This window comes from Humulus lupulus, chromosome 2, assembly GCF_963169125.1.
Source record: "Humulus lupulus chromosome 2, drHumLupu1.1, whole genome shotgun sequence".
Lineage (NCBI taxonomy): Eukaryota > Viridiplantae > Streptophyta > Magnoliopsida > Rosales > Cannabaceae > Humulus > Humulus lupulus.
In genome coordinates, this window is record NC_084794.1 from 193,870,331 (window position 1) to 193,894,956 (window position 24,626).

At 35.6% G+C, this 24,626-nt stretch overlaps 2 protein-coding genes and 1 long non-coding RNA gene across 4 annotated transcripts; 2 read left to right on the forward strand and 1 right to left on the reverse strand.

Annotated features, from left to right (window-relative positions):
• Positions 1-357: 357 nt before the first annotated feature.
• Positions 358-1,963, forward strand: LOC133815044 (uncharacterized). Its single transcript, XM_062247932.1, has 2 exons — positions 358-1,163; positions 1,273-1,963. Exons 1-2 carry the CDS (start codon positions 358-360, stop codon positions 1,961-1,963), a joined length of 1,497 nt encoding a protein of 498 aa, XP_062103916.1.
• Positions 1,964-3,232: 1,269 nt separating this feature from the next.
• Positions 3,233-4,411, forward strand: LOC133815045 (uncharacterized). Its single transcript, XM_062247933.1, has one exon. The coding sequence runs from the start codon at positions 3,233-3,235 to the stop codon at positions 4,409-4,411; it is 1,179 nt and encodes a 392-aa protein (XP_062103917.1).
• A 16,551-nt stretch (positions 4,412-20,962) lies between these two features.
• On the reverse strand, positions 20,963-23,797 carry LOC133816477 (uncharacterized). Of its 2 annotated transcripts, XR_009885274.1 has the most exons (5): positions 23,657-23,797; positions 23,375-23,444; positions 21,944-22,144; positions 21,638-21,693; positions 20,963-21,541 (listed from the first exon to the last, which is right to left on the reverse strand). It is a non-coding gene; the product is annotated as an uncharacterized LOC133816477 (long non-coding RNA). The 2 variants fall into 2 exon arrangements; XR_009885273.1 differs by lacking the exons at positions 20,963-21,541; positions 21,638-21,693 and having other exon boundaries at positions 21,759-22,144.
• Between the last annotated feature and the right edge of the window lie 829 nt (positions 23,798-24,626).

The following is a 24,626-nucleotide window of genomic DNA, read 5'->3' on the forward strand; positions in this document are numbered from 1 at the left end:
ACTTAGTCGGAGGTTGTGATTGATTCAGAGGGAGTTGACATTGCTGAACCAGAGAATGTCAGCCTGAAGGATTTCAAAATTCCTGGGTTCGAGATTAGGCAGGAAGGAGATGTGAGGCATAGGGGCAAGAGTGCCCAGTCGGTCGAAGTGGAGGACATTGGATTGGATCCAGATTTGGGGAATGCCTCTTGGGCGGATAGAAGCGAAGGTGGTGATAAAATCACGGAAGGGGATTTTCTTTCTGAATCCTAGCTTCAATGGCAACAATTTAGATCGAGTAAGCTCTCTTTTTCTGAACCGAAACTTGAGTTTACTGAACCTATCTTCAGGAATGGACAGAAGCTGGCTCAATTGGATATGGAAGAGGTAAAAATTCAGTCTGCTAATTGGAGCTCTGCTGTGGTATGCATGGTGCTTGGAGAAAATCCTCCAATGGCAGTGTTCGAAGGCTTTATAAAGAGAGTTTGGGGTCATCTAGGGATTTCCCAAATCTCTAGAATGACATTGGGGCTAACTTTGGTGAAGTTTAATGATGAAGCAACTAGAGATCATGTTTTAGAGAATGGAGTTCTTCAATTTGATTGGAAACCTGTCATTATCAGGCCATGGACTACAGATCTGAGTGCTATTAGGCTGATCCGCTCGGTTCCGCTTTGGGTCCATCTTCATGACCTTGGATTGCAGTATTGGGGTAGCAAGTGTATTAGTGCTTTGGTGAGCAAGATAGGCAAACCCCTATTAGTAGATAAGTTTACTAGGGAGCGATCTCGAGTTCAGTTTGCGAGGGTATTAGTGGAGATGGAAATTACTGATAATCCTCCTTGTAGCTTACAGTTTATCAATGAGCATGGTCAAATTATTGAGCAGGGAATAGAGTATGAGTGGCTGCCTACTAAATGCAAGACTTGCTCTGGTTTTAGGCATTCTATGGCAGATTGTCGCAAGGATCATAAGACTGTTTGGGTGGAAAAAGCAGCTTGTTTAAAAGCTGAGATCCTTTTGGAGCAGCCAAAAGCTTCTGAGAAACTTACTGAAGGGGAACTAGGTGAGGAAATTGGTGGGACAAAAGGAGAAGATATCTCAAATCAGGGCACTAGGGATGTCACTCTGTCAGGGAAGGCTATTGCGGATCAGGTTAAGGAGAGGAACAAGGAAGCTAATTGGCAAACCCCTCGGCGCATTGCAACTCAGAATTGACAAGGTCATACCAGCGGTACTTCTAACCTTGCTGTTGAGAATCACAAGATGAATAACCAATTTGTTGTTCTTCAGGAACAGGAAAAGGGCAGGAAGATTGAGCACCTTGGTGGTAGTTCATCTAATGGATAAGGGCTCTCTTTTAAGTTGGAATATAAGGGGGCTAAACAGTGTAAATAAACAGAGTTTAGTCCAAGAAATGTTTAGGAAAAATAAGATTGGAATTAGTGGTCTGTTGGAAACTAAATTGCGCGGGAATAAAATTGGTGAGTTCATGGAGTTAAAATTTCCTAATTGGGAGTTTTACTCCAGTCAGATTACAGAGGGAAGGCTGTTAATAACTTGGAGAAAGGGGTTAGCTAAAGTGATTGTTTTGGAAGAGTCTCCTCAGCTAGTTCATTGCCAGGTATATATGGTCAGCTATAGGAGTGTTTTCCATGTCACTTTTGTCTATGGTTACAACACAGTGGAAAAGAGAAGAAGCTTATGGCTTGATTTAACTCGTATATCGCTCTCAGTTAAAGCTTGGATAGTCTTAGGGGATTTTAATGCCCCCTTTTCTAGAGAGGATAGATCTGGTGGCAATCCTATTTCTAGTCTTGAGCTGGCTGACCTTCTTGGTTGGATGACTACTGCCAGAGTTGTGGCTCTCAAAAGTATGGGGCCGTATTTTACTTGGACAAACAACCAAGATGGCTCAGCCAGGATATACTCCAAAATTGATCATGTTTTAATTAATGAGGATTGGTTGGACATGTTCCCTTAGTCTTTGGCTATGTTTCGGTGGGAGGTGGTTTCAGATCACTGTTCTTGTGTAGTCTCTAATATCCCTATGGAGACTATGGGAATCAAGTTGTTCAGGTATTATAACTTCAGGTCTAACCACTCTGAGTTCAACCAGGTGGTGTTAAGTAGCTGGAGGACCCCTGTTAAAGAATCTGGTTTGAGAGCAATCTTCATCAGGCTTGTTAGGCTGAAGCACATGCTTAAGAAGTTTAATAGGGATTGTATAGGTGATGTTGGTTATGGTTATCAGTTAGCTTCGGTGGCCTTTCAACAATTTCAAGCCCAAGAGAATCCTCAAGATCTCAAGTTACAGGAGGTGGTGAAGGAGAGGGCTGCTGAGTTTCATAAACAGGAACAAATGTATCATAGTTTTCTTGCTCAACGTAGCAAGATCAACTGGATTAGGAAGGGTGATGTGAACTCCTCCTTCTTTCATGCCTTTCTTAAGAAGCGCAAAGCAGAGAATACCATAGTCTCTTATATTAATGATCAAGGTATATTAATAGATGACTTTAAGATGGTGGTGGACCATTTTGTTGATCATTTTAAAAACCATCTTGGTAACTCTAGTTTGGCTTCAGGAACAGTGGACCCTCACTGTGTTGCTTTGGGTACTAAGCTGTCAGTTGAGCAGCATCTGTATCTATTGAAACCCTTTTCTAACAAGGAAATAAGGGCTGCTTTGTTTAGTATCCCTAGCACAAAATCGCCTGGTCTAGATGGATATGGATCAGGTTTCTTCAAATTTCTGTGGAAGGAAATTGGTTAGGATTTTTGCTCAGCTATCAATCTTGGTTTCAGTACAAGTCAATTTCCTAAGGAGCTCCATGAAACAACTTTGTCATTAATTCCTAAGGTCTCCAATCCAGCTAAGGCATCAGATTACAGGCCCATTGCCTGCTGTTCGACCCTCTATAAGGTCATGGCTATGCTGTTATGTTCTCGGTTGGCAGTGGTGCTTCCCTCTCTTATTCAATCCATTCAAGGTGCGTTTGTTCGAGGTAGGTCTATTGCTCACAATATCATGATTCTTCAAGATCTAATTAAGAATTATGGTAGGGCTATAACTTTTCCTCGCTGTGCAATAAAGATAGACATTAGTAAGGCTTACGATACTGTTGATTGGTTGTTTTTGGAAAACCTCTTGAAATCTTTCTGTTTCCCAATGAAGTTCATTGGCTGGGTTATGAACTGTATCAGGAATACTACATATTTTTTACTGATTAATGGTAGAGTTTAGAGTAGTTTCATGGGGAGAAAATGCCTGCGTCAGGGGGATCCTATGTCCCCTATTCTCTTTGTGCTTATTATGGAATACATGACTAGAAGTTTACAATTGGCTTCCAGGTCTCCTTCCTTCCGGTTTCACCCTATGTGTAAGAGCCTAAAGCTGGTGAACTTGTGTTTTGCTGACGACATAATTCTGTTCTGCAAAGGCTCTGTTGGGGCTGTTAGTGCTCTTAAGATGGCTCTTGGGAAGTTTAGTGAGGCTTCTGGGTTATCAATAAATGCCAAGAAATCCCAGATTTATTTTGGAGGAGTTACTGCAGGGGAAAAAAGAGAAATCTTTCAGGTCATTAACCTTACAGAAGGGACCTTTCCCCTTCATTATCTTGGGGTCCCTTTAAGGCCAACCAAATGGAAGCATGTGGACTGTGAGTTCATAATCCACAAAATGAGAACTAAGCTTTTCTCCTGGTTTAGTAAGCATCTCTCCTATGCTGGCCGACTGTTGCTTATTCACACTGTTCTGTTTGGCTTGAGAAACTATCGGATGAATGTGTTTATTCTTCCTCAAAGCATCATCAAGGAGGTAGAGAAACTCTGTAGACAGTTCCTTTGGGGGGCCTCGGGGACTTATAGTAAGCTTCACTTAGCTTCTTGGCAGCAGGTTTGTCTGCCCAAGGCTTTTGGAGGGCTTGGTCTCAGAGATAGTGCGAGTTGGAATAGAGCTCTGTTGGCTAAATATATCTGGGCAGTTACCACTAAACATGATACTCTTTGGGTCAAGTGGATTCAACATGTCTATCTGAAGGGGGCTGACTTTTGGAACTATGTTTTGAAGCAGGATTCCAGCTGGTATTGGCGAAAACTTTGCCATTTAAGGAGCAAATTTAGTAAAGGAGAGGTGATTGCTACTGGTTTATCTGGGAAATTCAAGCCTTCTAAACTGTATAATAGCTCTATAAATCAGCATTTGGTGGCCTATAAAAATGCTATCTGGAGTAGATCTATCCTCCCTAAGCATAGGTTCCTGTTATGGATGGTGGTTAACTCTTTCCTCTTAACCAGAGATAACTTGGCCAAAGTTAACATTCAACTATTAAACTCTCTCTGTCCAGTGTGTGAAGATCAATTAGAGAGCCATCAGCATCTGTTTTTTGAGTGCTATTTGTCCAAGAGTGTTCTATCTTATATCTTTTCCTAGCTTGGATTTCCAGCTTGGGCCACTCAGTTCTCGGATTGGACAGTTAGTCTAAGTGCTAGGCAAAATGACAGCTTTAGTTTAACTCTGAATATGATTCTTGTAGCAGTGGTTTATAATATCTGGAGGAATAGGAATAGATGCATTTTTTATGGGTTTTCCTTGTCAGCTCATTGTATAGTCAAAGAGGTTATTACTTTAGTTAAATATAGATTGTATATTGTTCATAGCAGGAAAGTTGTCTCTCATCTCAAGCTTTTCTTAAGAAAGCTTCAATGTATGTAATGTGAGGGTGGGATCTTGAGTGGCTTTTCTTGGCTTCTGGTTGGGCAGTTTGCCTTGTGTGTATTTGCTTGTTTGTTTAATGAAGTATTATTTCTTCTTGATAAAAAAAAACTTGGATTCCCTCCGATTATGTCGTTTCCCAACTAAATCCTTCGACTAATAAGCTTCTAATCTTCCCTAGAAAATTTCCCAATTGAATAGAAATGGGTTCACATGCATATTTAATACACCTAAACATGCATTTAATCATTTGCATAATAAATCAATTATGGCCTTCCCGGCCTCCTAATCAAGGCCCTAAGCCTTATTAGGAAATTTGGGTCATTACAACGAGTCTCCTCATATCCTAGTTAGTGTTGTCACCTACTGAAAAAACCAATGTGCATGAAAGTACGTTAAGTCATCCAAAGGCATAAATCGCTTAGGCAGCAACCATCTCTTGGGGTAGTGGAGATAAACGTTGATCATGTCTTGGTAATCATGGTACTCTTCCTGAGTCCAGGGGTGGTCCGAGGTGAGGCCGCATCACAGAAGTGATGGAGAAGCCCACATGTGTTCAGGACTTACCCCATCCCTTATAGAGTTAGCATTGTAAACTATAATATGGGATTTACCTTGGTCTTGTGAGGATAATTTTATCCCCGCTTGAAGCTCCTCCTTGAGATCCTTGACAAACTTAGCCTCTTAGGCTGCTAGGGCATCCTGAGCGTTCTCCATTCGCACCTCCAATAGTCGCTGGTTATATTGGGAGCAGGCCAGTCTATCGATGTAGTGGATGTGGCATGAGGCCAATTCATGGGACCTATTGGAGTTCCTGTACTGAGTCAGGTCCAAGTTGCTAATGCGTTTCCCCTTCTGGAAAAGACCCATAACAACTAAGTTCTCCTCCTTTACCAGCTGGCTCAACTCCATCTCCACATATGGGAAAGCATTCATCGCTCGCAAGCGATTTTCGAATGCCTGGACATGGGGAGTATGGTGGAAGGGACCTAACAAAAGGAATCTACTAAGTAACAAAAAATGATTGAACTCGGAGAATGAAAAATTAGAAGATGATGAGAGACTTACCAACCTTGGAGAATTCCAGGATGAGAGTTTGGTTTGCCTATGTTGGGAAGCCATTAGTGAAGAAGAAGAAGTGATCCTTGTAATCCCGTGCATGGCTCTCGTTGTGATGAGGAGCCTTGGACGTCATGAAGGCATAATTCATTAGGGTATAATACCTGTCGAGGTCACTTCCCCTCTTCTTCGGGCAAGCGCAGAGATATAAAATCTCAGCTTGAGAAGGCTCAAGCCAGTTTCTTTTCTTGTACAGGACATACAGGCCCGCGAGGACCCTGTATCCATTCGGGCACTGCTGGAACAGAGCAATCCCACGTACTTAATTTCTTTTTTTATTTTATTTTATAGAATATTGGTCTAGGGGTAGAGCTGCCCTGCTTGGAAGTGGACTGGCTCCAGGCTCCTAGATCGTAAACGCTACAGTGTGAACTATCCGTCTCCTGGCATAGACGGACGAGGAACTCCTCCCCAATTTCGTAGTGCTTCATGATGTGTTCCAAAGCCTCGGGATGCTTTAATTTGATGATTATCTGCTCTGCCTCAAATCCCCCAACCATGTACCGTTGAATGGTGTGCAGAATCGAAGCTATATTCTCCTACTCCTCCAACATAGAGCCTATGCTTATGCCTTGGCAGGTTCACGTATCTCCTCCAGTTGTCAACTATCTTCTCAAGCCATTGTTGGAAATTCCCTGTCAAACACGTAGAAACCGTGCTGGTGTAGGTTACGAAGCTTCTCAAACATCTGAAACGAAAACCAAGCATTTAGTGCTTTGACCCAAGGAGGATGATCAAAACACAAGAATACCCTCAGACAACTTCTCGGGGAGTGGAAATGAGGAATTTTCCTATGGAAATGAGAATCCTCAAAACCCTAAATTAGCTCGTGAAGACACCACTGGAGACTCAAGAAAACCGTTGAGATCTGGAAATTTCCCAAAAATCGGTTGAATGTCAAATAATGCAAGAAAAGTTCAAGGAGCAAATGGTTACCTACAAATTGTTTTGACACCAGAAATGGACCGAAATAAGCATAAAAGAGGTCAAAATACCCTCTAAATCCTAGCCATTCCAATAGCCTAAATAGAAACCCAGAAAATCTCAAGAACAAACACCAAAGCAGAAAAGGGTAATGGGAGCTTACTCTAGATGTAATGCCTATATGTGCTGAGTCGAGTCCAAACATAAAAATATTTCGTCTAGTTAACCAATAAGTATTGCGATTCCCTCTAACCTTCCAGGATCAATGACTAGAGGTTGTTGGCATTGGTGAATAAGTTTTTAGTGAAATGACAGGTTTTCTAAGCTCTGAAAGTGAAAGAGTTTTGAAGGAAAAAGTGAAACGTGATGGAGGAAATTTTTGAATATATACGAGAAGGCGTAGGCAGAAAGAAATTCATCCCTAGCTGTTGATAATCTAGGGGGTAGGTGCTCGAGCATGATCCAATAGTCACACTTTTCAAGGCATAGAATGTATGATAAAAAAAAAGTGAAAGGACATCTCATGTACGGAATAGACGTCTTGGGCACTGAATAGACCCTTCATTAAATGCCATTGAGTGATGCGCCTAAAAATAGGGAGTCGACACATGGCGTCACCTTTAAAGAGGTCTTAGGCCTTTAGGATGTACAATCTTCTCAATCTGAGTACATTCCCCAACATTACTCTTCTCAATCAAAGTCTTCATAGTTCGAGGACGAGTGAAGACTTGGGGGACAAATGTTGTCTGTCTTTTTGCCAAGTAACATGTGGCATATATTAGAGAGTAATTAAGTTTTCACAAATGATAATTAAGTCCCCTGGAGATGTTGGAAAAAAATTCAGAGCATACAGGGGAATAGACATAGTGAGCCCATTGTGTGCAACAATAAAAATTTTCATCACTCATATAAATAGTTTATATGAACAAGAAAACATCCAGAAAAAAACATTAACATACAATATTATTAATCATGCAACATATATATAAATATAAAATATATTTATATATAACATATAAACACATAAATATTTAAGAACATGACCATTTACCTTTTGAAGCCTATCAAGAGTCCTTGAGTCTTTTCGTATATTTATCGATCTTCATATCCAATGCTTTGAGTACTCAAACCACAATCTTCCGGAATGTTCTCTACACTTCAAGATATGTGTGGGCACATAGAGAACATGTGTTTGCAATTTTAGGAATCATAAGTATTTCTCAATACATGAGAACTTGGATTATGGTCTGAGAATGACTAGAATAAAGAAGAAGAAGAAAAACTTTTTGTCTGACAAAAACTCTGAAAACTATTCTCAACTGTATCTGATTCCCTTGTGTTGTTTTTCTTCTCTTTATTCTATATTATATATATAGAGATAATTCTATTACCTTATTATTCTTAATAATAATAGTAATATAATAATAATAATAATATCATAATGATGATAGGAATTGATTTAGGTAAATATCTAACTTACAAAATTTGAAAAACTATTTTCAAATTATTAATTAATTAAATAAATAAAATAAAAACAATACGGATACAATATCAGTATATTGATACACACATGACATAGTCTTTAGACTGTGTCATGCATGAACTGTTATATCCCTTTTCAGGGATATTGCATTTTGTTCTTTTATTTATTTATTTGATTAAAATCAATATTCCACAAAATAAGGTATTTATCTTCTTAAGGAAAAGATGACAACCATATTTCAAAATTTAAATTTTAAATTCAAAATTCAAAATTCAAAATTCAAATTGATGATCATCATTATCATCATCTTTTAAAATTCAATAAATAAAAAACTATTTTTAACTTACCAATTTTATTTTATCCCACTCAAATAAAATAATTTATTTATTTATTTATATATATGAATTTCAAAAATTGTATATTTAAATTAATAAATATATTTTCAAAAATTAATAATTTATTACAAATTAATTATTCAACCTCAATTATCATATAATTACATACTTGACCTGAAGAATAAAATTCTTCTCAAATTTCCAAATTAAAGTTTTACCCTTGTATCAACTCTTACCTTGATATGGTGTTGATAGAGCCACTCTGGGGACTTATGGACCTATAATGTCAAGCTCCAATAAATACTAAATTATTAATGAAAGCTCTTTGATTAAATAATCATATTTATTAATCTCATGATTACTCAATATAAATATGAGACTGAACTCTTGATAATTATAGACATATATTTACTGAGTACTTTGTTAAAGAATAAAGTATCCATTGATATAATCATTACATATAGCGTTAATCCTCTATTAATGGTTCATAGTTAAAAGGGAATTAAATTACCTGTAACGACCCAAAATCACTAATATGGCTTAAGGGCATTGATTAGTGTGTCGGGAGGGCATAATTGGTTTATGTGTGAATTTATTAGTTTAATGCATGATTCTATGATAAGCATGCTTGTATGGTTATATGAATATAAATGTGATTATTTGCTATAATTGTGAGGATCACATTATTATGTGGGTAAATCTACAGCATGCGACTTGAGGCGGTCCTATGGAGCTAGTTAGCAGGAAAGTCACAACGGGACCTAATACTTGACTTGGAGCAAGTCAAGGGGTATTTCAAGTATTAGATGGTTATTTGGGTTATTGGGTTATGGAAATAAATAATTGGAGATATATTTGAGGTTAGGAAGCTTAAGTGGGAATACTGGGGAATTTTACCATTTTGCCCTCGGTGACGTTTTTGGTACCCCGAGCCTCGGGATTGACTTAATTGCCTAAGGATAGACTAAGTAAAACACAGAACACGGTGGAAACATTAAGAACCGACCTTCCCTCCTCTTCTCTTTCTCTCTCAAAGAAAACCACAAGGAACCAAGAAGAATTTGGCTGAAATTCAGAGAATTGGAGTTATGATTTAGGAGATTAGCTCAAGGATTAGCAAAGGATTCAATCAAGAATTAAGGTAAGTCATAAGATTTATGCATGGTGGTTAAGTTCTGTGGTTATGGTTGAGTTTTGAAGTGTTTATGGGTTTTGACATTGAAGGATTGAATTAAAGCTTGGAACTTAGGAGTTAGCTCAGAGATTTCCTAGAGAATTGGTTCATCAGTGAAGGTAAGCTCGAATTTATGATTAAATGATTGAATCTTAGTGTTTTCTTGACTGGTTTTCATGTTTTTAAGCTTTTGGGTTTCAGAGATTGAAGTGGGATTTTGTTGAGTTTCTAGGCTAAGTTTTTGTTGGGTTGTGTTGCTGGAATCGTATTAGAAGTTTTGTGATAATTGAGTTATGGAATTGGGATAGTTTTGGTTGGTTTTGAGTGAGGTTTGAGAGTAAAAAATGGTGGTTTTTCTGGGTTCGAAGGGGTCAGGCCGTGGCATAGTTCTTGGAGCGCCGCGGCCCTCTAAGGCTGATGAGTGCTGAAGATGGAGGGCGGGCCGCGACATGGGGCATGTTGGGCTGCGGGTCGTGTCTTGTTCTGGGTGAGGATGAGCCTCTGGTTGGGGCCATGCCGCGGCATAGGGAGCTTGAGCCACGACCCTTAAGGAAATTTGGGTTTTTGGGATTTTGAGCATGGGAATTTAACCTAGGGTGCTCGGGATCGAATCTACTGCCGTGTTTAATGGAATTCGATGTTCCGGAGACTAGAACCTTATCTAGAAGTCTTTTTAAAATTATTAATGGTATCCCTTATCTTGGTTATGACTAGGTACTAAGATAGGGCTTGGGAAATGGATTGTGCTCAAGAGGCATCTCTCGTAATCAATATACTTGGAAATTAAAGGTAAGAAAATTGCACCCGGTTGTGATTTGATAATGGAACTAAGGGCTCCTTATTTTGTATGCTTATTGAAGGATGGTATTATGCAATGTGAATAATAAACAAACGGCCCAAGAGTGCCAGAGTTTACATTGGCGCACAGGGCGTGGGTTAGCCACTGGTAGCTGAGGACAACTTTTTATGCACTGAGCTCGGTTTAAGCGGACCAGAGTCAGTGGGGTATTCAGAGGGTGCGACCTAAGGGTGTCGGCCCTGATTATCATGTGATTTGATTATTATTATTGATTGGTGGATTTGTCATGCTGAATAGCTAAGTGTTGGTTTATTGATTCGTTGCTTATATCTATGGATTATGTAATTAGTGTGGTATGCTAAGTGTATGAACATGCTTTAAGGATTATTTAGTTGATATCATTGTTTGTACTATAATGTTATGTTTTCTTGCTGGGCCTTGGCTCACGGGTGCTACGTGGTGCAGGTAAAGGCAAGGTCAAGCTTGATCAGCCTTGATTCGGAGAGCTCTGAGGCCAGAATGTACATGATCAGCTGCTCAGCCGCCACAGTTGAGGAGGAGACAGGAACAGGAGAACCATACATGTCTATTTTGCCCTTAGAGTGGCTAGTGGTTGTTTGTACTCTGGAAATTTTGTAAACTGGCTTTTAAACATTGTTTCTTTTGGGATCCCTTGTGTAAAATGTTTAATTATATGAAGTGTATCTTTTGAGACCAAAGCCTTTTAACCCTAGCTCATTAATGGTTTCAGTGACACGTTTTTAACTAAATGACTTGATTAGCAAGTCCTACACCTTTGTAAATACACAGTGTAGCGGTCTTGGCTATCCAGGGCATTACATTACCGTTTGACCCTTTTAGTTATATCTTGTTCCTAGAGTACCATTGACTTTACAAGTGAAGGTTGTGTCACAACAAGTTTGTGAGCGCTCATAACATTTTCAGTTCCAAAAGTCAACCCAATAGGGAACCATTATTAAATCTATAACAAGGTATAAATTCCATATTTGTTAAACTATGTCCCCAGTCATATATATCATTGAGTCCCCAAATCAATTGTTCTTAGCCTGATCATTCTGACAAACCTTAACGCATGAATCAAAGGATCAGATAACATATATAGGAGTCATTGAAACCTCAAGATTAAGATTATCGTGTATATGATCATCATTTGGTGTGTTTGATTAATACTACGAAACAGTTTTTAAACAAGTATTAAAAAATCACATCTGGTCCGGTCCTATATATCACTATATATAAAACACATTCATTAAAGTGCCCTACTACACTAGTGACCCGGATCTAGGACACTTGTATTCATAATACTCGTGAACCGTGCTAGTAGTAATTAATCTAAAGATTCCATAACTTTATTTTATTGTGAACTGTTTTAAGTTTATTATCTTAATCTCGATCCTCTCATACCAATATGAGATTAAGACCACATAGATAAACTTTGGAATTTTTTGATATTTACTTAATATTATCTATATAATATCGGACATATTCTATATATATATAATAATTCAATTGAATTATTTATTTTAATATTATCTATATAATATCGGACATATTCTATATATATATATAATAATTCAATTGAATTATTTATTTCATTTATAACATTTGTCAACTACAATTGCTTTAAGGACATTATTCATAGCAGGAGGTTGCTTGGAGCTCGACAATATGGTAAGCCTTGCCTCCAATCACAACTCACCACCACCGGAGGAGAATGTCCCCATGGAGACACTACTTCCTGAGGACCATGTTCCATGATAATGCTCCATATATTATTGCAAGGTCATCTCTTTTACTCGCATCCTCCAGGTCTATTAAAGTCGTCTTCTGGGTTTGAAGGAGAGCGGCTAGGTGTCAAGCACAATGAGCCTGAACCACAAGCAACCATCTGACATTCACAGTTACACAAATCTTGGTGTCAATTCTGTACAAGTGACAAGCAAGATGTCCCACGACACCACATGACATGGAAAAATATGTTGTTACCCTTTTGACATTGTCAGGAGTGTGTTGCCCAATAAATTAGTGGGTTGATACCTCGTATTGGGAGCATTGAGATATGGAGGTGCCCACTAGCATTGTAACTGTGGGAATTTATCATTTATTGTACATTTAAGTCCCACGTTAAGGGTGGATACTTGTAATTAGCCCTCATTAGGGAACTAATTTCCTCCATCCATCTATAAATAGGGCTCAGACACACTCTGTAAAGGATCTTTGGATTCGTTTCTCATTTTCAGGGCATTGCCAAAACGTTGCCTAAGAACCTCCATAGAAGCTTGACATTTGCAAGCTTTTAGCATCCTAAATACAAGTGACTCGTGGACTATGGTTAAAATTCATAACCTAAACCATGTAAAATCTAGTGTCTCAATCTCTATTTCTTTAAGCTTTGTTTAATTAGTTGTTTGCAAAATTGCTAGTCAACATTAAAAACAACCAAAACCCCCAAAAGATCAAAGAAAAACTCCAATAAATCCCAATTTTACTCCCATTTTTTTTGTTTAGCAATCAACCAAATGAGCAAAATACAATAACTTAACAACTAAATAGATAACATAAAAGTAAAAGACAACATAAAATGTTCTTTCACAATTTATTTAAAGCGTAATCGATGCAAAAGAAACATAATGAGGAAAAGATGGCTTCATTTTGGAGGACCAGAAACCATTTGATTCAATATGGTGTGATGTAGTTGCTCAATGGTTGAGATACAATTGTGAAGGCTGCGAACATCTACCTGTACAACACCCAGATTGGACTTAAAAGTAGCAAGTTCTGTGAGAACAAGATTAGAAACATCAGATTTCAAAGAGATACCTTTAGTTTTCTTGGCAGTGGAAAAACTTGATTCGTCTTTGACTTTGTAATTGAGGCCAGTAGTGGGTGGAACCAGAGTTTCATATTCCATTTTGAGTGACCTTTGAGAGTTAAAAAATTTGTAGATAAATTTTGGAAAAATAAGATATTGACCTTTCTTTTTGGCATTACCAAGAGCAATAATTTGATGAAATATAAGGGAAGCTAAATCAACTTTAACTCTTGTACCAACTTTGACCAGAAAGAAGGCTGACTCAAAAGTGATACTTGAGGAGTGAGTTGTGGGCATCCAATTGTTGATGGCGAACTTATGAATCACATCATAGTAGTAAGTAAGATCTGAGACTTTGAGGGTGGTATTCTGCTGCAAAATCATAGTTTGACCAACCAACTCAGACAAAACTTGATCTTTGGCAAAATCAATTGAGTCATTTTGAACACCAAGAGGCAGCTTGAGCACTTTAGCTATTTTAGAGGGGTTAAAAGCATACCAATGTCCACAGACATATACTTTCTTAAACATAAAAGAAGTTTTTTCAAATGGTTCATCATTGAGATTTGCATAAAATTCTTGAACAACCCTAGAAACATAGCCATCAAAATCAGTAAGAGAACCCAACCAACCCCTTTCCTCAATATTTTTTAGAGCACCAAACACACAATGGACAAAAAAAGAGAATTTTTTCTCACAATTAAAGTCCCTATGCAAATAATGTTTCATATTTTTCTCATTTCCATTGAAGCAAAAATTCAGAGAATGGGCTTTAAACGCCAAACCTAATTGAGGTCGAGATGCAACAGGTTGCTTTGGTTCGGGATTGGGAAATTCCATAACTTTCTTCCTCTGTGATTTTGAGGAAACAAGCAAGGAATGTGAGATATTAGACTCATTTTCAGACACTTCTTTTAGATCTGCAACAACATCACCATCATCATCATCATCATCTTGGTATTCGTCATTTGAAGGACCATATTCCTCCTTGGGCTCATCCTCAAAGGAAGTACAAGATGGTGGAATTACCTTGGCTTTTTTCCTATATTTTTACAAAGGAGTAGACTCAGTAGGAAAGGAATGAGAGCTAGTACCTTTAGCCCTAAGTGATCTGTGGGATGTCGTGACTTGAAACCACCCTTTAGTTTTTTCTTAGGAGCCAGAACATCAGCTGACAGTGATGAGTGCGAATGGGTTTTGGATGGGGCTTTCTCTTTTCTAGACCTAGCTGGTTCAAGAGAATCCGAGATAAGTTTTTTGGAAAAACATCCAGAGCACACAGGGGAATAGGCGTGGTGGGCCCATTTTGTAGAACAACAAAAATTTTCATTAATCATATAAATAATTTATATGACCAATAAAACATCTAGACAGAAACATTAACATGTAATAATATTAATCATGCAACATATATATAAATATACAATGTATTTCTATAGAGCATATAAACACAAAAATATTCAAGAACATAAACATTTACCTCTTGAAGCCTATCAAGTGTCCTTGAGTCTTTTCGTATATTTATCGATGTTCCTATCCAATGCTTTGAGCACTTGAACCACGATCTTCCAGAGTGTTCTCTACACCTCAATATGTGTGTCGGCACATAGAGAACATGGGTTTGTAATTTAGGAATCACAACTATTTCTCAACACATGAGAACTTGGATTATGGTCTGAGAATGGTTAGAATAAAGAAAAAGATGATAAACTTTTTGTATGGCAAAAAATTATGAGAACTATTATGAATTGTATCTCTCTTGTTATATCTCCTTCTTATTATTCTATATCATATATATTTAGATTATTCTATTACATTATTATTCCTAATAATAATAGTAATATAATAATAATAATATCATAATGATGATATGAATTGATTTGGGTAAATATTTAAATTACCAAATTTGAAAACACTATTTTCAAATTATCAATTAATTAAATAAATAAAATAAAAACAACACTGATACAATATCAATGTAGTAGTACACGCATGGCACAATCTTTGGATTGTGTCATGCGTGAACTACTATTCCCTTTTCAGGGATTTTGTATTTTTCTTTTATTTATTTATTTAACTAAAATCAATATTCGACAAAATAAGGTATTTATCTTTTTAAGAAAAATATGACAACCATATTTCAAAATTTAAATTTTAAATTCAAAATTCAAAATTCAAATGGATGGTCATCAATATCATCTTCTTTTAAAATTCAATAAACCAAAAACTATTTTTGATTTACCAATTTTATTTTCTCCCACTCAAATAAAATAATTCATTTCAAAAATTTATTTATTTATTTATATATATGAATTTCAAAAATTATATATTTAAATTAATAAATATATTTTCAAAAATTAATAATTAATTCTAAATTAATTATTCAATCTCAATTATCATATAATTACATACTTGACCTGAAGAATAAAATTCTTCTCAAATTTCCAAATTAAAGTTTTACCATTGTATCAACTCTTATCTTGATATGGTATTGATAGAGCCACCCTTGGGACCTATGATCCTATAATATCAAGCTCCAATAAATATTAGATTATTAATCAAAGCTCTTTGATAAAATAATCATATTTATTAATCTCATGATTACTCCACCATAAATATGAGATTGAACTCTTGATAATTATAGACATATATTTACTGAGTACTTTATTCAAGAATAAATTGTCCATTGATATAATCATTACATACAACGTTAATCCTATATTAATGGTTCATAATTAAAAGGGAATAAAATTACCGTTTTACCCTTTTAGCTACATCTTGTTCTTAGAGTACCATTGATTTTACTAGTGAAGGTTGTGTCACAACAAGTTTGCGACATGAGCACTCATAACCTTTTCAGTTCCAAAATTCAACCTAATAAGGAAACATTATATAATCTATAAGAAAGTATAGATTCTATATCTGTTAAACTATGTCCCCAGTTGTTATCCAGATTTCCGGATAGCGTTTAGATTGATGTCCTCGGGGAAGCAGAATTATCGATGTCTTTCACGGTAGGTGACCAGAGCTCACGGATAGACAGAAAGGCTTCGCCTCTCCTGTTTAGTATCCGGATTACTCTTCCAAGCAAGCACAACACGGAAACTCGTCGACTCTCCCGGACTCCCGAAGGATACCCCTCGGGGAGGCCCCTTCCAGGAGAGGCTCTTCGAGTGGTCTCCGCGGAAACAGTTCCGTGCCTTGCACAGAACAAAACCGAACGGTCGAGTCCGGGAGAAGGCATATTTGGAATGATATCCGTCTGACACAGGATCCGGCCTGACACGCCCGTTAGGTCAAAGCCGCACACATCCCAGCACGCCTAAGGGTACCTTTTCGCCTACTGTTCCGCTGACAACTTGGAAAAGACGACTGACTTTGTGTGTTCCCCATACTTTCACGTAAATATACCCACATAGAGTCTTGTAGCCATGCTACTACAGTAATTGTATCCCCTATTTATGGCTGGTGTCATTAAGACTCATGTACGTAGAGAAAAACCCTAATCCGAAACCCTAGCTATAAAGACCCCTTCATTTTACAAGAAGAGGGACGACGAACAAATCACATAGCAAAAACTCTACTAAAATCTCTCTAGCTTCATCTTCTTCAAGAGAACCCGAGAGAAACACTGTGAGTGTGTGAAGTTCTTGTGCACCAGCCATCTTACTGTAACCTTTTCCAAGTATAATAACATCGACTCGTGGACTAGGGCTTGTTAACGCCTGAACCACGTAAAAACACTGTTTGTTTAGTTACATTTCAGCATTTCTACAGTTCTTATCTTTTTTATTATTCTGTTTATATTCGTTTCCGAAAAACTCGGTAAACACCAGTCATACAAATCATTGAGTCCCCAAAATAATTATTCTTAGTCTGATCATTCTGACAAACCTTAACGCATGAATCAAATGATCAGATGACATATATAGGAGTTCATAGTAACCTCATGATTAAGATTATTGTGTATATGATCATTGTTTGATGTGTTTGATTAATACTGTGAAACAATGTTTAAACAAGTATTAAAAAAATCACATTTGGTCTAGTTCTATATATCACTATATATAAAGTACCTTCACTAAAGTGTCCTATTACACTAGTGACCCAGATCTAGATCACTTGTATTCATAATACTAGCAAACCGTACAAGCAGTAATTAATCTAACGATTCCATAACTTTATTTTACTGCGAACTACTTTAAGTTTATTATCTTAATCTCAATCCTCTCACACCAATATGAGATTAAGACTACATTGATAAAATTTTGCATTTTATGATATTTACTTAATATTATGAACATAATATCGGACATAGTCTGTATAACCATTGTGTTGCTAGTGGTGCCGCTTGGAGAAAAGCCATCGGAGCTGTATTTAGAGAAAATGACCTTCCAAGCCTTTCTTGTGGTCATGTCGTTGGGAGAGACAGAGTGGCCTTTAGAAGTGCACCAAACCCTCGGGTCTTCATGATCTCCTGCAGTTGTATACCCCTACGCTACTAACCTAGCCTTATTCCGTACTATTGTACCAAATCCATCAATTTTATTTTTTAAGATTCGTTTGCCACCAATAACATTGGTATGACTCGCTCTACGTACAAAATTCCATACCACCTTTCTTGTGAATTGTGTATAGTCCTTCTTGCATTGCTTTTATCAATGATTCATCACTTAAGGCCTCCTTCACGTTTTTTGGTTCAAAAGTTGATGTAACACATATGAATTGAACTAGATTCACATACCTTCTTCTTGTGACCATACTTTCCTCAATATTACAAAGAATGAGGCCAGTATGATGATTCTTTTTTACTCTGGTAAAAGGTTCTCCGTGAATTGAGTTTGTGATAATTTCTGGAGCCTTCTTCTCTATTTTTCTAGAGGTTATTGGAACAAATTCAACTTAAATTACAATTTTTTCTGAAAATGTGTGAATAGAATCACTTCCAGTCACATCAGATGATTCTATTTTAGTGTTTTCGTCGATTAACCTATCAATTTCTTCTTCACCACTACTTTTAGAATCTTGATCACTCCAAGTAGATGCCATGATTTTCTTATATTTCTTCAACGTATTGGCACATTTAGATTGAATATGACTAAACCCTTCATATTCCATGCATTGCACACCCTTTTTATTGTTGGTATCAAAAGATTTAAAAAAGTTATTACCTTTGAATGACTTGAACATGGGTTTCTTGTTAGAAATATTTTTCATGTATTTTTTAAAATTCTTGGTTAACAAGGCCATATCATCCTCACCATCATCTTCATCTGAGTTTTTCTCCTTAGAAGTTTTTAAAGAAATTGATTTTTCTTTAGGGGCACGTGGTTTCTCCTTTTGACGTATTCGTTAATTAAGTTCAAAAGTTCGAAGTAAACCCATCAACTCTTCTACTTTCATCTTTTCAAGATCTTTAGCTTCCTCAATTGTCGTGAGTTCAGTTTGAAACATGTTAGGAAGAACTCTAACAATTTTTCGAGCTAACACACTATTTTCTAATATTTCACCTAAAGCAAAATATTCATTAGCAATATCAGATAATCTTTCATAAAATTTAGTGAGAGATTCAGTTTCAGTCATTCTAAGATTTTCGAATCTTGTAGTTAACATTACAAGCCTATAGCGCTTCACATCAACAGTTCCTTCAAATTGTGTTTGAAGAATTTGCCAAGCCTCTTCGACAGACTCACAAGATGAAATCAAATTTATATATCCTTCATCATCTCCATTAAAGAAAGCATGCAAAGTTTTATCATTTAAACTAGACAGTTTATCTTCAAAATCATTCCAGTGCAATTCAGATTTTACCTTTGTTAAGTCATTGGTCTCAGCAGGTGGTGTCCAACTGGTTAAGATTGATCTCCAAGATTTTTCATACTGTGATTCGATGAAGGCTTTTATTCTAACTTTCCAGTAGGGATAGTTAGAGTCATTTAGAAATGGAGTACATGTTATGGAGCAACCTTCTGCAAAGAAAGACATTTCACAAAGAACAAACAAACAAAATACCACAATATCACACTAAGATTTTAGTGACCCGCTCTGATACCACTTGCAATTCTATATTTTATGCTTACCAAGTGATTTTAATTAAAAAATAATTAAATGGAGCCATCTGATTAGGTGGTTCAAACAGATACTTGTGTTGTTATCGCAACTATGATGATTGTTAAGACAAAGACATAAAACACAAGTAAAAATCAACATAAGATAATTTTTATGTGGTTCAGAAATTGTTTCGGATAACCTAGCTCCACAGGGCCACACCCAAAGAATTAACCAATTAGTAAAGAATCAATTTGTACAAAAGTATTGACTTAAACAATATAAGACTCTCTTTTAATCTATTGCCACAATCTTATTGTACTATTCTTTATGAATCTGGTTTTGATGAAATGCTAAGTCTCTTGAAATTTCTTCAAAGATCAGTGAGTGTTATCTTTCTCCTGATGTGAGACTTAATGAAATCTTCTTCTGAAGACCCTTAGAAACATAACGTTCACAAGAGTTACCACCTATTACACAAAGAACAAGATAGACATTGAGAAAAATGCACTCGACACAACTACAAAGATTTATATGAACAACTTAATCTTTATAAAGAAAAAAACTCATCAAGAAATTAACATCAAGTATTTTTCAACTTCAAAATGGAAGAGGTAATTTTTCCAAAGGTCTTGGTAAGGTATTTATAGCTGAGAAAAACGTCCAAGGTCAGCTCTTCTGAAATCTTGCAATTAATATAAGAATATTTGCAAATTTCTTTGATTGAAAAAATCTGCCAGAAAGGTTGATTCTATTTCGATAACATAGGATACTGTTGAATCAGCATGATCATCAATCTTGACTGGCTGTAACGAATCTGGTCATTTTTCTTGACTAGATTACAATTCGATTTTACACTACAAGAAAATGTGGTATTTAGCTACCAATTGTAAGTGTAGTTAAAACTAGCATAATGGTGGGTAATATAGTTTACCTACCAATATTGAATTGGTAGAGACTGGTAGGTAAATGTTAGTGGGGAAAGAGTCTTTACCTACACTTATTAATACTGGTAGGTAAAAGAATCAGTGGACCCCACTAAGTTATAAATCAATTGATGAGTCATCAGATGACATGTTTGATGATGTGTCATCCTACGTGTCTGCTGACATGGTTTCTATAGTAGCATACATGTGGCATACGTCAATACTACCACTTGGCATCTTGTGGTTGCTCCACGTGTCGAACAATAATTTGTCCACGTGTCGTTTGATAATTAGTACATATGTCATCATTTGATATAGACCATGTGACATCATTTTATTAGTCCGCGTGGCATCATTTTATTGGTTTACGTGGCACAATATTATTAGACCACGTGAGGTCATTTTATTAGCCCACATAGCATGATTTTATTGGTCTGTTACACAATTTATATTTTGGTTAAATTTAATGATTATGTGTAGGTAAAAGATAATAATAATTATTTACAAATATTCTATATTAGAAATAAACTAAAAAAAAACCATACAATAATAAAAATTTTAATGCTAATTTTTTTTTATAATGTTCAATACTAAAATAAGTCATAAAGTTATCCCTACCAATATAACTTACATAACAAAAGAGAATATATCACAAGCCAATTATATGATCTCTGTTGGGCCAAATAGAGTAGAGAAGAAAGCTATTGCACAACAACACAACCCCATTCGTACACTCCTGGAATCAGTTGCAAAGTCAGGACAAACATTGTCGAAATGCTTCCAAGCATCCCCATTAGCAGGATGACGTAAAATCCCAGCTTCATTTTTTCGAACCTCTTTATGCCATCGCATATCTTTAGAAGTGTGCTTCGAACTAAACAATTTCTTAAGTCGTGCCTTGATTAGGAACCATCTAAGTCATTTATGTGGGATTTGATTTTGTACATAACGACTAGACTTGCATACAGGACATGACATTGCATTTGCATTCTCACCATAAAATAATGCATTCTCACTGTCGAGCTTGGCTAACCAACTCAAAAACCCCAAAATCCATACAACCCATAAAGCATAAAAATGTAATTCTAGCTAAAGAGAAATTAAAAAACATTGAGAGAAAAGAAAAAGGAATAAACGAAACCTTAATCAAGATTGTGTCACCAAGGAAGAGCTGGAGTTGGTTTTTTTTTTTTTTTGCGTTCCCTTACTGTCCAAAAGGAAAGACTCATAAACATGGAGAACTAAGGCCTTTACAGAGAGAATTTATGTATGGAGTAATTAAGCCCTATACTTAGTAACTTACATATTAAAGAGTAAGTCACAGCAGAGAAGAAGACGAAGCCGATTTGGTTCTGAGAACTGGAAAGGCATAGAAGACGATTTGTTTTCAAAATGAACAAAGCAAAAAAAGTTAAGAACGAAAAAACAAAAATCAAAAGACAATTTACTTATTATGAACGAAACTAGAATATATCTTTACTTACAAATTTCGAAAAAGAGATATTGTGTGTCCCACATACATAACTAGAGGTATCGATAGAGAAATAAACACCTAATGCAAATGTTTATGCAAAATTATTGATTTATTTCCGTGGACAAGGAATATTACATCTACTTATGCACTCAGTATGTCCCCATCGAGAGAAAAAAAATGATTAAGGAGAAGAAAGCTCACCATGCATCGATCCAATATTGATCCCCTTCAGTTATCTTTGGGAGCATGAACTTAAGGGTCTTGAGGTGTGAGGTGATCTGGTGCATGACCCAACTAAAGAGAAGCCCACCATCATATTTGTATCAAATCCCATCACTACACATTTCACAAAACATAGTTTTGTCATAGTTCAAAGCCTTTCTCACACTTTTAGTTCCAAAATAATAATACAACTTCAACAGTAAAATAAATTTAATTCCAAATCAATCAAAAATTAATATGCCATAATTATTTAGAGTAAATCGAAAGAGAAAGGTTAGATGAGTACTAGCATGGATTCATGATGTTAAAGAAAATAAATCTCATACATATTAATATATATATATATATATATATACACATCGTTTATAGAAACTAGAAAGAGCCAGTAAACATAGCAAAATCTCACAAAGCAGCGGTCATATGACTATGAAGGAGCAAAAATCATTTCTATGTCATGAAAAGCGCTTTCTAATTCACATGAGATGGATCTGTGTAAGATGTAAAACAACAAAAGGGTACCTAAGAATAACCATAAATATCATAAATTGCCTTATCAAACCACATAATAAGAACACTTAATAAATATCACTTTTCTAATAAAAATAATATGAAAAATAAATTATAAGTATTGATCAAACACAAACACAAAAGAAACATAGGCTAATATAACACAATATAAGAAACAAAAAAATCTGTCGTTTCTTTACACTCTTTGAGGTATTATAACAAACATGTTATGTGCAATAGAAGAAGAAAAGGAAGAGAAAAACAAAATGTAAGATCAAGATATGATGTGTATATAATGATTTAGTCAATGGTTCTAATAATTTGTTTCCCTTGAAATAATAATACTAAGATAAGAAAAAATAAATACATTACACAACTTTTCTCCTCAAGAACTCTGCAACAGTCCTTATAAACAAGCTAACAACTCAGAGATAAAACACACATCACTCCTCTTTTTACAACTAAAAAACCTCACTTTTCTTAACCCTAAATACACCCAAGTGAACCATATATATACTAATGACAGCCAATCAAAACAAGACCCAAGGACCAGAACAACCAATTAGTAAGATTGACATGACAAAAGTATATTCAAAACATTGTTCTTTTTAATTATGATCACAACAAGCACAGCCATCAAATGCATTAATCAATAATTTTAGTCTATTTGGTCTGTCTGGATATTTATATAGCAATTTCAACAATGTAATATCAGATTAAACTCATATTCAAAACAGATTAAATTTATCAACAAAATGATAAAAACAACTACGATGAATACCAAAAAATAAAAGAAAAAATTAATTAAAATATATATATATATATGTGTACATATACCTGTGAGAGAGAGGACTAAGAGAGAATCGGTATTGGAGAGACCTCAGTGGGGGAGATGTACCGGCGGGAACTTCCATTTTTTACCAAATAAATAAATAAAAAAAACACATAAATAAGGGAGTCGAATATTGAGAGCACAATGAGAGCCTTTTCACCAAAACAAAAAGATATATATATATATATATATATGTGTGTGTACCTTGAGAGAATGAGGTGAAGAAGTGAGAGAAACAGAGAGAGAGCTAGTGAGAGGCGGAAAGAAAACAAAAATTAAATACATACCTGAGATGAGAGTGAGACAGAGAGCTAGTGAGGTAAGGGTTCAGGTTTGGTTTTGTGAAATGGTTGAGATGAGAGTGATGAAATGGGTTTGGGGAGAACATGTGGAAGAGGCGGGAAGGTCTAAAATTTGGGGGAAATGAAAGTTTGGAGATGAAGAGAAGAGGTTGAAGGTTTTAACATATATTAAAACTAATATTAATATTATAATTATATTTAATAAATGGAATGATATATATTATATAGATAATATATATATATATATGATAAATGGGCAAAAAATTAGACAACATTTAAATATATTTTTAGACACTAGGATATTCTTTTACACTTAGACACAACCATCAGTCTTTATAAAAACATAAAAATTGAGAGAGAAAGATGAGCAGAAAATGCCAAAAAAATTTCCTCTAGTATATTCATGCAGCTGAAAGCTTATACCTACCTAACAATATGATTGGTACGTAATGATACATCTAAAAATAATTTCACATTAACTAATTATTTACCTACCAATGACCTTTACCAATATATATTAGTGGGTAAAGATAATTTTTACCTACCAATACATATATGTATGTAAATATCAAATTTCTTGTAGTGTTACATTATCCAAAAAACGAAATCCCTAAGAATGCGTAGTCAGAATAAGTCAAATATATTATTATTATCTTTAAAAAATATTTTATCATATAAGATATGATAATAATGATTTTATGATAAGAATGACATATTAGCACAAATCATGGTTATTAAACATTGTAAACTATATCAGAATATTTGAATAAAGATTTTTAAAAATGACAACCAAATTTTCTAGAAGCAAATCACATATTTTAATCAAGGATTCCAAAAATGACTTTCATAAATTGTTAAATATTTTTGTCTAAATTATGTTTGTCAACTAAAGATTTAACACAAACTTTACTTTTGTGTGCACTTACCAAAATCTTTTCCATTTTAGGAAACCAAG